Source organism: Hippoglossus hippoglossus, chromosome 14 (genome assembly GCF_009819705.1).
Source record: "Hippoglossus hippoglossus isolate fHipHip1 chromosome 14, fHipHip1.pri, whole genome shotgun sequence".
NCBI lineage: Eukaryota > Metazoa > Chordata > Actinopteri > Pleuronectiformes > Pleuronectidae > Hippoglossus > Hippoglossus hippoglossus.
The window spans coordinates 12,577,520-12,591,053 of record NC_047164.1 but is presented as its reverse complement, the minus strand read 5'-3'; the positions used below and the strand labels follow the sequence as shown (position 1 = coordinate 12,591,053).

At 42.6% G+C, this 13,534-nt stretch overlaps 2 protein-coding genes across 2 annotated transcripts; one reads left to right on the top strand and one right to left on the bottom strand.

Moving 5' to 3' along the window:
* The first annotated feature begins 258 nt into the window (after positions 1 to 258).
* On the top strand, positions 259 to 4,947 carry chek1 (checkpoint kinase 1). Its single transcript, XM_034606383.1, has 14 exons — positions 259 to 405; positions 551 to 616; positions 1,353 to 1,467; positions 1,660 to 1,768; positions 2,196 to 2,260; positions 2,341 to 2,410; positions 2,525 to 2,713; positions 3,041 to 3,145; positions 3,230 to 3,313; positions 3,399 to 3,483; positions 3,576 to 3,744; positions 3,885 to 4,016; positions 4,202 to 4,303; positions 4,531 to 4,947. The coding sequence occupies exons 2-14, from the start codon at positions 552 to 554 to the stop codon at positions 4,618 to 4,620; spliced, it is 1,380 nt and encodes a 459-aa protein (XP_034462274.1). The 5' UTR covers positions 259 to 405; position 551; the 3' UTR covers positions 4,621 to 4,947.
* LOC117774177 (V-set and immunoglobulin domain-containing protein 10-like 2) lies at positions 4,718 to 13,334 on the bottom strand. Its single transcript, XM_034606377.1, has 12 exons — positions 13,163 to 13,334; positions 11,864 to 12,214; positions 10,755 to 11,030; positions 10,148 to 10,423; positions 9,128 to 9,415; positions 8,777 to 9,034; positions 8,405 to 8,695; positions 7,257 to 7,610; positions 6,420 to 6,542; positions 6,294 to 6,318; positions 6,108 to 6,208; positions 4,718 to 5,465 (listed from the first exon to the last, which is right to left on the bottom strand). The coding sequence occupies exons 1-12, from the start codon at positions 13,230 to 13,232 to the stop codon at positions 5,320 to 5,322; spliced, it is 2,559 nt and encodes an 852-aa protein (XP_034462268.1). The 5' UTR covers positions 13,233 to 13,334; the 3' UTR covers positions 4,718 to 5,319.
* Between the last annotated feature and the right edge of the window lie 200 nt (positions 13,335 to 13,534).

The window sequence follows — 13,534 nt, the reverse complement described above, 5'->3', positions numbered from 1 at the left end:
CTTTCTTATTAGCTCAAGTTTAATTTTCAACGTAGGACTTTTACTTGCAAAAGAGTCATTACACAACATGATATTGCTACTTTTATTTAATTAATCTGAGCGTATTATTATTAAAAATTATTGTTATTTAAAGATTTCGTACAAGCAAAATGACTAAACTACAAATGAATAAGTGAATGTGGTAAAAACCTGTTGGAGTAGGAGTTACCTGTAGTGAGCGGTAGAGGGGCGCTGAGGAGAGCAGCTGCCGTGAAAGCTCAGCGAAGAAGAGGAACAACCGGAAGTGTCGAAGATGTCGGAAGTCATCAACAGGAGAAAAAACAAGGCGCCAAATTTGTGGCAGATTCTTTAGAGTCTTCAGAGTCGCTGCCTCAGACTCATGAGAAAGTTCGTCTGACACAACAGGTGAGTCGGTTATTTAACTCTGAGTCGATACGTCCGTGACATTTAAGGCTTTGACTGATGAAACGGGGAATTTCCACTAAGCTGACAGGTCCGCAGGAGGTGAAATATGAGGAAAATACATGAGTGTGTGTGTTTGTGTTTGTAGCATGGCGGTGCCTTTTGTGCAGGACTGGGACCTGTTGCAGACACTGGGAGAAGGAGCCTACGGAGAGTATGAATCCTCCTCTGTTATTATCACTAACAACATTATTTACTCTACCACTGTTCATAGCAGCACATCTCCACCCGATAGAGTCAATGTGTTCATTTGATGTGTAGGATTATTACATAAATAAATCCCTGGAGCATCTTACTTCTGCAGCTCGCCCCACAGGACTTTTGAGAGAGTTGTAAGATGTCAGTTTGCTGCCTTCTATTCTGAAGGGTCAGATAATTAATGTGATATATATATTCACATTAATGTGAGAATAAATCTGCATTTTATCTAACACAACACAGATTTTGTTTACCTAAAACCATGTTTGGGCAATAAAACAATATCAATCACAAAGTTTTTCATCCAGATCTATTAGTTATTCCCTGAAAAATCTGTTAAAAAAATAATGCTCTATTGCTATCTTGTTTATGAAAGTGAAAATAATTTCCTGGATCCTCACAAAATTGAAAAGATTCTTCCTTGGCCCATGTATGTGGAAATCTGTTTTGTAGTTTTTGCGTAATCCTGCTCACAGACAACCAAACAGAGGGGGTGCAAACATACCCTCCTTGGTGGACATAAAAAATACACAGTTTAGTTAGTCAGTTAACAAATTGTGCTGCCGACACTCACTCACCCTGTTCAATCAAAGGTAACTTTAACTCTCCACCGCTGCCTTTATCTGTCTCCTTTTCCGCCTGGTCCTCTGTGATCGAACCCGTCTTGTCTCTTTTGTGTTCCTGCGTCTCAGAGTGAAGCTGCTGGTGAACCGGCAGACGGAGGAGGCGGTTGCAGTGAAGGTGATCGATACCTCTCAGGCTAAAGAGTGCGCTGAAAATGTCAAGAAGGAGGTGTGCGTCCATAAGGTAGGTCAGTGCAGTCAGTGGTTACCGGCTGCAGTGGGAAAATGTAATGTGTGTTGACCAGTTACTATGTTTTTAAATGGATAAAAAGCTTTACATTTATTCAACCTTTGTTTTTAGCTAGAAACATTGGCTGAAAGCACCTTTTTATGAAAACTGTGTGTGCACTTAACGCTATTTACTGCTGTTTGGTAGATCCTCACCCACCCCAACATTGTGCGTTTTTTTGGCCATCGGAAGGAAGGGCCGACGGTCTACCTCTTCCTGGAGTACTGCACCGGAGGGGAGCTGTTCGACCGAATCGGTGAGACAGATGGTGGCAAACATAGAACTACTTTCATTTAGCTTTGACCAAATCTCTGATAGACTGAAGTCTTCTCTTTGAACATTACAGATAATGCCAAGAATCACAAGATTATAAAGCTACATATAATACCTATTTGTTGTCATACCTGACTCCCAACTAATTATTTCGTCTTTTCTTTTTCTTCTTTGAACTCATTTAATCTAAAATTTACTGGACACATGGGTGGAAATACAATCGTTGCCTTTCTTTTCTTCATATTATAATAAATGCACATAACCCAAATATAAAAATGACACAGTGGCAGTGGATATTTGATAGCCAATGCTTCATAAACAATATCAGCCTGATCACCAGTCTGTTGCTGCTATCTATTAATGCTGTGATTGATCGATGTTATTAAAATGTCATCCTGCTGTCACTGTAGAGCCTGACGTGGGGATGGCAGAGAACGACGCTCATAGGTTTTTCCAGCAGCTAATGGCAGCTGTGGTGAGTGAAACAAATCTGTGCAATGATGTGATCTCCTGCATGGTTCTGCTGTTATTAAACTCACAGTCACACCCCTGCAGGAGTACCTCCACAATATTGGCATCACCCACAGAGACATAAAGCCAGAGAACATCTTGCTGGATGACAAAGGTGAGGAAACACAATGTGTACCCACCAGATTGAGAAATATTACATCACATTACATAGAAATACATTTTTAAGAATGTATTCTTACAATCATCTGCTACTCTTCTTTACCTTTAGATAACCTGAAGCTGACAGACTTTGGTCTGGCCACCATGTTTCGCTTCAAAGGACGAGAGCGTCCTCTGAATCGACTCTGTGGGACGCTTCCCTACGTGGCCCCGGAGCTTCTCAGCCGACCAGAGTACAAAGCTCAGCCCGCGGATATTTGGGCTTGTGGGATAGTCCTCACTGCCATGCTGGCTGGAGGTAAAACCACAAAGTATTTGTTTACAGGGGGTCGACACAGTATCATACCCACTTCTGTGCTCCAATAGTAAGAACCTCGATACTGTGAAGGTTACAGACAGATTCATTCATCTGTCCATCCTGTTCTTCCCTCAAGGGAATTTCTTCAAATTTGACGAAAAGATTCACTTGACTCAAAGATGAACTAGTTTTAATTTGGTAGTCACAGACATTGTCAAACTATCAAAACCTTACGGTAAATTATATTTATATACCAAACTACAGAAGGAAGATTTTTGTGGCTGTGAAATAAGTTTTGTCGCTCTCTTTATGTTGCTTCTTTGTTAGAGTTACCATGGGACCAGCCCTCTGAGAGCTGTCAAGAGTTTTCAGACTGGGTTCAAAAGAAAACTTATCTATCTCCTTGGAAGAAAATACAACCAATGCCACTTAGTAAGTAAATCTTGTAAATACTACTTCTTTTAAATTTTTTTGTGTTTGAGGTTAATTTCATTAACATGTAACCGCTCTGCACAGGTTTGTTGTCCAAATTACTGCTGGTGAGTCCAGATGCACGCATCACCATCACAGACATAATGAAAGATCGCTGGTTTACACAAGGCAAGTTTTAGTATCAGGACAAAAAGAATCAACTGAATTTTAAGTTTGTTGTTCAATTGCGTGATTTCTGTGTGGTTCCCTGCAGGTGTGAAGCACCCGCCAGCTTCTCTGGGTTCAGGAGGAAAAAAACTTCTTCGAACAGATGTGGGACTAAAATCCAGAAAAAATAGGTCAGGAGCTTTCACAAAAAAAAAAATCTTAACTCTAAAGTTGTATTTACGTTTGTTTGCATCATCTCAACACCACATTCCTCCCTCTGCAGTGATGACAGGATGCAGTTTTCCAGCTCTCAGCCTGATCTCGCAGCAGGTGGCTGGGAAGCCATGTTGTTAATCAGTCAGGCCGACGGACAAGTCAGCTTCTCCCAGCCGACCAAGCCGGAGCACATGTTGCTGGGTAGTCAGCTACTGGGCACACCGGGAGCCAGTCAGGTAATTCACATGCTCGGTGCTATATCAGTTTGTATTTTGTTTTACAACACGTGATGATCTGTGTGAACAACACAGGCCCTGGATCTTTTTTCCCCCAATTATTTCATGCTTTAACTACTTGTCTTATTTTTATTGTGTAGTCTCCTTGGCAGAGATTAGTGCGGAGAATGACGCGTTTCTTCACTGCTGTGAATGCCGACGCCTCATTATCTGCCCTGAAAGAGGCCTGCGAAAGCCTGTCGCTTGGCTTCAAACTCACCTGCACCAAACAGGTACATCTGCACTCACAGGATTTAGATATATGTAGAATCATTACATGCTTTGAAATTGAGTAAAAAAAAACACCTCCTGCACCACACAAGCAGAATATCTGTTTCAGTTTCTGTTTCACAAACATCCTACACGTGCTTGGAACCATCAAACACCTCAGTTTAATGAACCTCTCTCTGCTCCTCAGGTGACGGTGAGCACACTCGACAAGCGCAATAACAAACTCATCTTCAAAGTCCATTTGCTAGAGATGAATAATAGAGTGCTGCTGGACTTCAGGCTGTCTAAGGTTGGTTTTTAGCATTTCAACGTGTTTTTAATGTGAATAACCCATTACCATAATAAAGGTTGAGACACAAAATGTGCCATTAAACCACAAAAAACCTCAGAAAAGAATCAGTGAAGACACAGCAACATCCTGTTTGAAAACGTTTTTTTTGGTTGTTACCTAGCATCAACACAACAACACCCCAGTACGTGTTATTACCAGTTTGACGTGTGTCTGTGTCTTTCCAGGGCGACGGTCTGGAGTTCAAACGACTCTTTGTGAAGATAAAACAGAAGCTCGGTGACATCATCAGCACTCAGAAGATTTTACTCACATGAGTAGCGTCAGCCTCACAGTTTCTGGTGACTACAAACAAACTGCCATGGACGTTACAGAGAACCTGTACATATTTAGCTGTTGTGTCGGTTTTTTTAAACGTGTCCTGCTTGTGTCTTTATGTCGTACTTGTTTTCTTGTAGAAGTATTATGTCATATTAGCCAGTTTTCACTTATTTTGGAGCAGAAGCTGTGGGTGGATGCACAGGGGTGTCTGTCTGTCTCTCTGTCTCTCTTTGCTCTGCCTTTGAGAAGACTAAGTTGTTCTGGTTATGTTTGACATGATACAGTCCAAAGTCTTGAATAAATTATTAAACAATGAGCATCTATACACTAAAGGTTATGTGATAAATGATAAATGTGCACAATGAGCATGACCAGTGACAAAGTATAGAATAATTTTAAGGATAGATATGTGATGAGCTCAAATTTTACAAGTATCCATGTGAATATAAAAGCCCCAGTGGGAAATTGTTAAATAAGGAAACAGCAGAAGTTGTTCACCTCGTGCAGGACATTTCTGTTGGCTAAGCGGTATATATATTTTTTAATGCAGGATATTAATTGATGCTTCAAATGATGGTGTGACCAATTGTTGTAGTGACAGATATATGAAGTCTTGTTATTCTAGTGGAGATCAGATAAGTCTCAAACTAACCATCAACAAAAAATAATTTCTCAACTGGGGGAGTGATAAATGACTATGAGCCTGTGGCCTTGACGGTGATGGTGACGCTGACAGGCTCGTTATCGTCTTCGGGGGGAGGGCCTTGGCTGGCAGAGGGGGTGGCACTCATAGGCGAGGTGGTGAGGGGTGAAGCCGCCCGGGGTAAAGCCATGGTTGGACCTGGAAGAGACCAGCATCAAGGTTTAGCATCAGGTAGACAACTGATACAGTTATTAGTTCAAATCGGATTTCTCATAAACGCTGATGAGATGACAGGACAGGACGATTTACTTTTCTCTGAAATAGTGGACAGCTAAAAGAATGATTCTTTATTAAAGGTTGTGTATAACAAAAGTACACTCCTTCCATTGTTTGGCTGATTAAAGCTACTGTGTGGGTGTTAATTGCGAATCTTGCATCTCACTCCTTTTACGCCATGGCCACATTACCTGGCTACCTTGGGATTCCCATAAACCATAAATCCCTGTTTGATCATCTGTAAAAGTATTTCATTATCGTGGGCTTCATCTGTGAAGCACTATGGAGGATTACCCCAACAGTAATATTTCATTTTCAAAGTTTTGGAAAAAATATTGAAGCCCAAATCACATTCATTAAAAGTCTTTATATTATTACAAAAATGGAGAAATCCAAAGTCTTGGGCCTTTTTTTTTTATCTCTGGCAGTTGTAGGCCCATGAGCTGTAAAGGGACAAGGGAAAAAGTGTTTCAAAAGCCCACAAAAATTACTTAAATCTCTTTGTCTAAGTGAGTGGGGGGGCTGACAGTTCTATGAATCTGTGTTCGATGGGGGTTCATCTACCTGGACTGGATAATCCACCAATCTCCTCTATTCCTCCCTCCGACGCGCCTACAACGTCATCCTCTGGGAAGTTGATGTTTTCCCTCGACTGGCTGTGCTGCCTGGACACACAGAAACAAACACTTATACCAGCATGTCTACACATAGTAAGCTGTCAACATCAGTACAATATGCTTAATTACTCACAAGCCAAACAGCACATCATGTAGCCCTGTTGGAGAAGAAAAACACCAAAGATCAATGCCACATTAAAGGAACAAATGCTTCATTATAGAAGCCATTAGGATGCTGGTGTTTGTGTGCAGGACTCACGAGGATTGTTGTTGCGGTTGCGGATTACGTACACGAGCAGCAGAGCCGTGAGGAGGGCTGCAAAGAGCATTCCACCGATAGCTGCTCCAATCACAGCAGGGTACATGTTGGAGCGTGCCTCCGCTGCAACACATCACAGTTACACATTGCAAAAACAGTACACCTCTGACATAACGCACAGTGTGTTTGGTTTATCACATTTCAGCTCCTTCAAGTGGTTCTCAACCCATGTCTGTTTGTCTTGTGGCACAAAATGCACTTAATTCACAATTGTTTGGAAATTTTACATCCGCTCAAGCTTTGAGTGACCCATGGTCGGTTTTATTTTCTATGGGTTTGACGCAGCCTTACTTGGCCTGGTTGATGGACATGACCGCTCCCCAAAAGTCAATCCAGTCTCGATAGCTGCCTGTTTTCATGCAGGGTTGAAAACCACTGACCTATCCCACCCTAAACCTGACTTACAAGCCTTTTCTGCCTCCTAAATAATCATTTGGCTTGGATTAATCAGATCCTTCTATACATGGTACAAAGCAATTGCAGGAAGAAGCACACAGGGCCAGTTTGAGGAAAGGTAAGGAAGTAGATAAAGAGGGAGTGAAGAGTGAAGCGGTCATGTGTGATTGTGTTAGTGTGCTTTTTTTGTTTGTGTATGAGTCTTTCACCTAAGTGGATAACACAAGAAAACAAAAAAAGGTTAGACTGTTATCAAAGTCAAAGTAACAGCAATCAGAGCATAATTTTTTTTAAATCATTGATTTGTAAAGGAATCCCCAACTACGGCACCTGTCTTTGCTCAGTTCACTACATTTTCCTCACTATGTTTACGAACTATACCTGGAGTCTTTGGTGCCGAAGGGTGTCCAATGGTGCGATGGTTGACAGGTGTGACACGGAACTGGTAGGTAGTGGTGGGAGTTAGTCTTATTACTGTGTGACTTCTGACATCGGGGTCCTGGAGGAAGTTACGGTACCAGGCTGGTGGACCAATCCTGTCCTCGGCTTCGTCTTTTGAGTCGTTGCTGCTGCCTCTCCTCCCGGGTCGCTCTGACACCCATCTGTGCTCCAGGAGAAAACCCGTCCACCCTCCGTGTTCCTCGCTCTGCACCTGCCACTCCAGCTCCACCTCGATACGCTGACGGCTGTTGTACATCGCTTTGATAAGGGTTGCATTGGGTGGCATGGGGTGCCCTGAAGAAGAACAAATACATAATCAAACAGAAATACGCACTTCCGTATTACCTGTCAGTTTGTGCATGTTGATATGGTCTATCACAATAGACATTAGACAGATAGCAGCCTACATCATTATTGGATGGACTTTGGTGTCCTCGTTTTTATTATAGCACCACCATCAAGTCAAACATGAAAGTTTAAACTTTTATGAGCTTTCATATTTGTGAATACAGCTGGATTGTGACAGACAATGCTCAGATTCAAACCTTCACTGTAAGCTCTTTATCTTTTTGGGAAATATGCTTTTTGAAGTTTATGCTAAGAATTAGATTGGAAGAGTGATTGATAATGTCTGTGCAGTAGATATGAAGCTGATAGTAGCTGGTTAGCTTAGTTTACCACAAAGGCTGAGCAGCCTAGCTCCTTCCAAACAAATCGACCTACCAGCCCCTTTAAAGCTCATTCATTAGCATATTATATCTTATTTATATAATCCAATAAAAAAACAGCAAATTGGGTTTTTATGGGTGGTAATAGTGTGATCAGTCTATTTTATTGGTTGGGCGCAGTTACTCCTCCCAGCCAATCATTAGTCTCATACCACAACTTGCCATTTGTACAATCAAGGTTTGTTTGCCAGTCTTCCTCTTGTCTAATACTAACCTTTATGCTAAACTAAGCTAATCGCTATGTGGTCTCAATCCTCTAATCTAACTTCCCAGAAGACAGCAGATAATGCATAAGTGCATTTCCCAGGATGTCGAACTGTGTGGTGGAGTGATTGCTTGACAAATATAAGGATTTCTTACTCTTGACCACTAAAGTGACATTGATTTCCGTTCCTCCCACTGCGTTGGAGGTGGTGCATCTGTACTCGCCGCTGTCTCCAGTCTCATCTGTGTCTCTCACAGTCAGATTGGCCCATGCAGATGTTCGCAGGAGTTTGTACTTGGAGGTGTCGTGGATGTCCGCACCCTGATTGTTGAACCAGGTGATGTCACTGACCGGGAGATAGTTGGCTCTCAGGTTGCAGGTGAGCTGCACATCACTCCCCTCATACACAGACACAACCCTGCGCTGTGTCAGCAACACAGGAGCCTCTGCAAGTGAATATTCAATTAATTAATGATCAAGCCGTGTCTCCCATTTGTTGTGAGGTGATATTAACAATCTTTACTGACCCAGTGTGAGCCTGCAGGTCTTGGTTTGGACCAGGAGAGGATGTTTAGCATGGCAGGTGTAGGGCTTCTCGCTGCGAGCGGTGCCATAGCGAAGGATCAGGATGTTGGAGTTTTCCTCTCCGCCTTTGCCTTGATCACCTGGGCCCTCCCACCACACCAAGGCCTTTGGGGCCCCTCCATCCCAGGAGCAGGACAGCATCAGATACTGCTTGTTGTTTGTCACATAGGCAAAACACACTGGATCTGCAGGGGGAACATCTGATGGAGGAAAAGAGTTGAGAGTTGTCACAGGTTTGGTGATCAGGGAGCTTTAAAAAAACCAACTTGTCACTTTTCCTCTGTGTTTCTTACATGTGCGCGTGCTGCACGCTATCGGCTGCTTGAGAGCTGGGTGGGAACCCATGCATGAAAACAGGCTGTTGTTGGAAGTCAGGCCTTCAGCTGGCAGCAAGATGGCAGTGTTGGTCAGTGGATTTGGTTGCTGCCTTGTGTCGGCCTCCTCCTGTCCCAGTCGTTTCAGGTCTTCGCTCCAGTGGAGGGAGGCGGAGGGGAAACCACCGGGCCAGGAGCAGAGCAGTCTCAGGGAGGTGTGATTCAGAGCCGGCTGCACAGAACAGGAGGGGGAGCCATCGGGCGGGTCTGTGGAGATAAAGTGCAGCGTGACAGGGTAGTGATGTGCAAAGTGGGGGGTGCATGAGGTCATCGGGGCCAAAGACAGGGCAAGTGGGACTAAAGAAGTTAGGATATTTGGTGTGAACCACAATTATAGAAGAGCAATGGGCTTTTCATTCCAGAGCTTGTCTTTTCTGTTGTGAAAGATGCATATGAATAGGCAATGTACTCTGTCTCTCTTGGGTGATGTATTAAATCAGATACACCATCTGAGTAACTGACAGAACAGCAGAAACTCAGCAAAAATCAAACATTAGAGAAAAATGGCAAGCACTGGCTTTCTAGCCAACCAGCGCTTGCCATGGCTGTGACATCACAGCGAGGTACCTGACAGAGAATCCCGTCAACATCCCAGACGGCCCGAACAGGAGAATAGGTCTGCAGTACTTCCACACTCTGCTGCGTGTTTGTTGTGTAGGCGTATGAGTGTGTGTACATTTGCAAGATATTTGGGAGTGTTTGGGAAAATTTGTGAGAACAGAGCTTGAAATAAGAGAATTGACGAAGGTGAATGTTTAAAACAGAAAAACAGAGGGAGCAAAGGAGGTTTCTGGTTAACAGGATAGGTGTCATTACTCTTTTACACTCCTTGCCATTTGCAGTACCAAGACAGAAGAACACAGGTTAGGACTGAGTAGAGAGGTCAGCAGTGGAGTCAAAGCATTGACAGCATGGACCAAGGTTAGGTATCAGACTCACAGTAGACAGTCAGGCTGATGGTTTTTCTGGAGCGGGTGTTAAGGTACGTGTTCTGTGCCAAGCAGGCGTAGTCGCCACTGTGCATGCGGAGGATCTTGGTGATGGTTAACTGCGGCCCGGTGTAGACCTGGGAGTTGTTGTAGAACCAGACGTACTGACTGGCCGGGTTGGACTGGGCTTGACAGAGTAAAGCCACAGTCTCTCTCTCCAGGGCTGAGTATCCCCGCTCTGTTATAGTGTACGGAGTCACGTCTATATGAGGAATGTCTGGGCCAACTGAGGAGAAAGGATATGAGCACGACACATTTATGATGGACACGGACATGTAAGATACAGGTGACTTCAACCTAGTCTTTTCTACACAGCAGCAATTCAACATTTGGAGTTGTGAATAAACCTGGTGAATAAACATCAGGCATCACTTTCTTTTCCGTTCTGTTTTTGATCTTCACCTACTCCTAGAAAAATATCTGCCTCTTACATTAGACATAAATCTTGCTCAGTGGTCTATAAATATTACTTATGAACATGTGCAGTGTCTTTAAAAGCTTAGAATACAAGTATTTTGTGAAGTAAGCAAACCCCAAAGCATCCAATGAATACTCACAAATGGTGTCTAGCCATAGCCGGTTAGAGCTCTCGCTGTTGACGGCGTTGCTGGCCACACAGCGGAACCAGCCAGTGTGGTTTCGGTGGACGTCGGTCACGTTGATCACGCTGGTGTTTCCCTGTGCAAAGGTGGATATGTTGCCTGTGCGGGTTTCGTGTTGCCACACGTACTGGATCGGTCCAGTCCCGTTTTCCAGATTGCAGCGCATCCACATGGTCGATCCTTCCACTGGAGACACATCACTCATCAGGAGGTAAGGCTTACTGACTGGAACTGAATTCACGACAAAGACACACAACATGTAGGTGTGATTAGATGAACATAAATCCAGTAAATGTATTGGTAAATGTATTTGTATTGTCTATGTATTTAGCTGGGTATCCAGACAGATCATGTTAGATGTTACCTTTTCTACTGTAGCCTGTTGGACTACAAGCTGACAGATGAAGAACGTTTTTTATCTGTCCAGGATGTTTACACTTTTGATTCAAAGTTGTTTTGGTTTTGTTACTCAAGGATGTAGTTGTTTGTAAAATCCAAAATGGCCGACAAGTGGCCGAAGTAAGATAGTCAGTTAAACTTGTGTGTCGATAAATGCAGTTTAGTTGGGACATCTTTTGATATAGCTATTATATTGTGTGGTGTTGGGTATAGAAGACCAGATAAGGATTGGCCACTGCCTTTAATCATTGGGTCTTTCTACACTTTCTGTCATTATTTTGATTTTGAATTGTCTATACCTACCTTTTGTTTTCCAAACTCGCCTCAAGTCGAGCCTTCGGAGATAGATATTGCAGTTGAGTAATAACTAAGATATGTTTGTTTTGTCCACCTGGTTTATTATTGAGCTGTAAAACATCTTATCGACATTGTAGACGCAATTCTTTCAAATCAAAATTTAAAGGATCCTCAACAAAAATCTTTATGTTACGTGTTTATAAAGAACATGGATGTTTGGAATGTTTATTCAGAATTAGTGGAGCTTTAGATTTGGATACATGCAGATGTTAATAAAAGATGGAATAACTAATTAATAGTGATATTGGGGTAAAAGAGTTGAGTATTGCGTCCTAGCTACACCCCTGTCTGAAGAAGTGAAGTCTTACCTCGGACAGTGAGGTGCACGTAGTGGTAGACTACTTTGGGCTCCTGTTCTATATCATAGAAGGCTTGGCAGGTGAACAGGCCGTGTGCAGCCACAGACAGTTTCTCGATGCTCACAGCTGCACTGTTTGAGATGACCGTCAACTTTCCCAGAGTCACGGCCAGCTTCTGGATCCTCGTTCCTTTCCCCAAATCGTACACCACAGCTTTTATAGCTTCAGTGCCCGGCTTGGTGAAGCTCCATATGTACATGTCAGGTAAGGTGGTGCCGCACTCCAGGATCACCGCTTTTCCCACCACGCCATACACACTGGTGTCCTGATACACCACCTCCCAGTTGGACTTGATCTGCACTGTTGGAGGAGGAAGAGGAGACACACAATCATGCAACCAAATGTGTGTGCGTGAGGGAAAAGGAGATGGTCGTGTCATGTGCCCTGTCAGTATTCAATTACAGGGTTGATTACGCAGCATGTTTCAGACCCACTCTAATAGTTTAATAAGGGATTAGTCCAATTATTTTTTCCAGACATATTCAGTCTATAAACCATCCTTTGCTTTCATAGCTGTTTTCTTTCTCTGTTACCATTTCACCAAGCGGTCAGCAGAAATAGGTTTGGGTGATATGGTTGAAATAAATGTCACAATATTCAATATTTATGTCGATAAGTAAGAAAAAATTTACAGAATGACTTAAAACAATCATGTGAAATAATGACTTGACTTTGAGGGCAATGTTCCACTGTTGTTGATTAAATCAGAAACAACTCATCACATGTCAAACAATCAATACCACAATTCTGCTCAGTGTTTAATTGTCAGAATTAAACACTGTTTCATTTCTGCAGGTCCATTAAATTGACCACTCTGATAAAGTTGTCGGTTTTAGTCCAGCTATAGATGTGTAGGTATCAGTGCAGGTGTTATGCAAGAAACAAGAAATTGCTGTACTGAAAGTGAAGAAACTTCAAAACGGTGTTGTCGTTTTTGCCTCCAAAGAGACAATGTTTTTGTTTGGTTTGTTTAACTGTAACATTTTCTCCTCAGTATAAATAATGATAACAAAGTTTTTGTTTATTATCTATTTACATACATGAAAAGAATATTGGAGGATGAATTGTTGTGAAACTAATTTGAAATATCAATACCAGATTCCAGTATCAAGTGTCATACTGTAGGCTACTTCAAATGCTCAATTTGTACAACAAAACCACAACATATTCTTCTGAAGCCAATCAAATCATGTTATAAAACCAGTTATTTAAGTACAAATGAATCTAAAGACACTGTAAAACACTTACCATGAGTTGCACAGGTGACCAAGCTGACAGGTAGAAACAGAAAAGCCAGCCCTAGCAGTTGGGCCACCATGGTATCATGATGAGCCTGAGTCTAACAACCTCTTCAATCCCAAAAATGTAGAAGAGATGATCAAACGTTTTCACCACAAAAACCGGTTCCCCTTATATGGCCTAGGTCACGTATTTCTCTCTCTGCACTGCAGGAGTTTGTTAGAGAATCCAGTTGCCGGCACTGACTTCATTAGACCGAGAGTAGGAAGGGACGGACGGTCACTAAACTGATTTGGGCTCAATTATTCATGTGTTGTTCCTTTCTCTCCGTCCCTCCATCCCTCTTTCTTTCTCCCGCAGGGTTAGAATAACACGGTCATA

Excerpts from the sequence above, each read along its gene's own strand:
- chek1 (XM_034606383.1), top strand. The coding sequence starts at position 552 with ATGGCGGTGCCTTTTGTGCAGGACTGGGACCTGTTGCAGACACTGGGA. Across the intron at positions 2,714-3,040 it reads CACTGCCATGCTGGCTGGAG|AGTTACCATGGGACCAGCCC; the intron begins GTAAAACCACAA and ends CTTCTTTGTTAG. Across the intron at positions 3,146-3,229 it reads AATACAACCAATGCCACTTA|GTTTGTTGTCCAAATTACTG; the intron begins GTAAGTAAATCT and ends CGCTCTGCACAG.
- LOC117774177 (XM_034606377.1), bottom strand. The coding sequence starts at position 13,232 with ATGGTGGCCCAACTGCTAGGGCTGGCTTTTCTGTTTCTACCTGTCAGC. Across the intron at positions 9,035-9,127 it reads AGCGTGCAGCACGCGCACAT|ATGTTCCCCCTGCAGATCCA; the intron begins GTAAGAAACACA and ends TTCCTCCATCAG. Across the intron at positions 6,543-7,256 it reads TTCGGCACCAAAGACTCCAG|CGGAGGCACGCTCCAACATG; the intron begins GTATAGTTCGTA and ends GATGTGTTGCAG.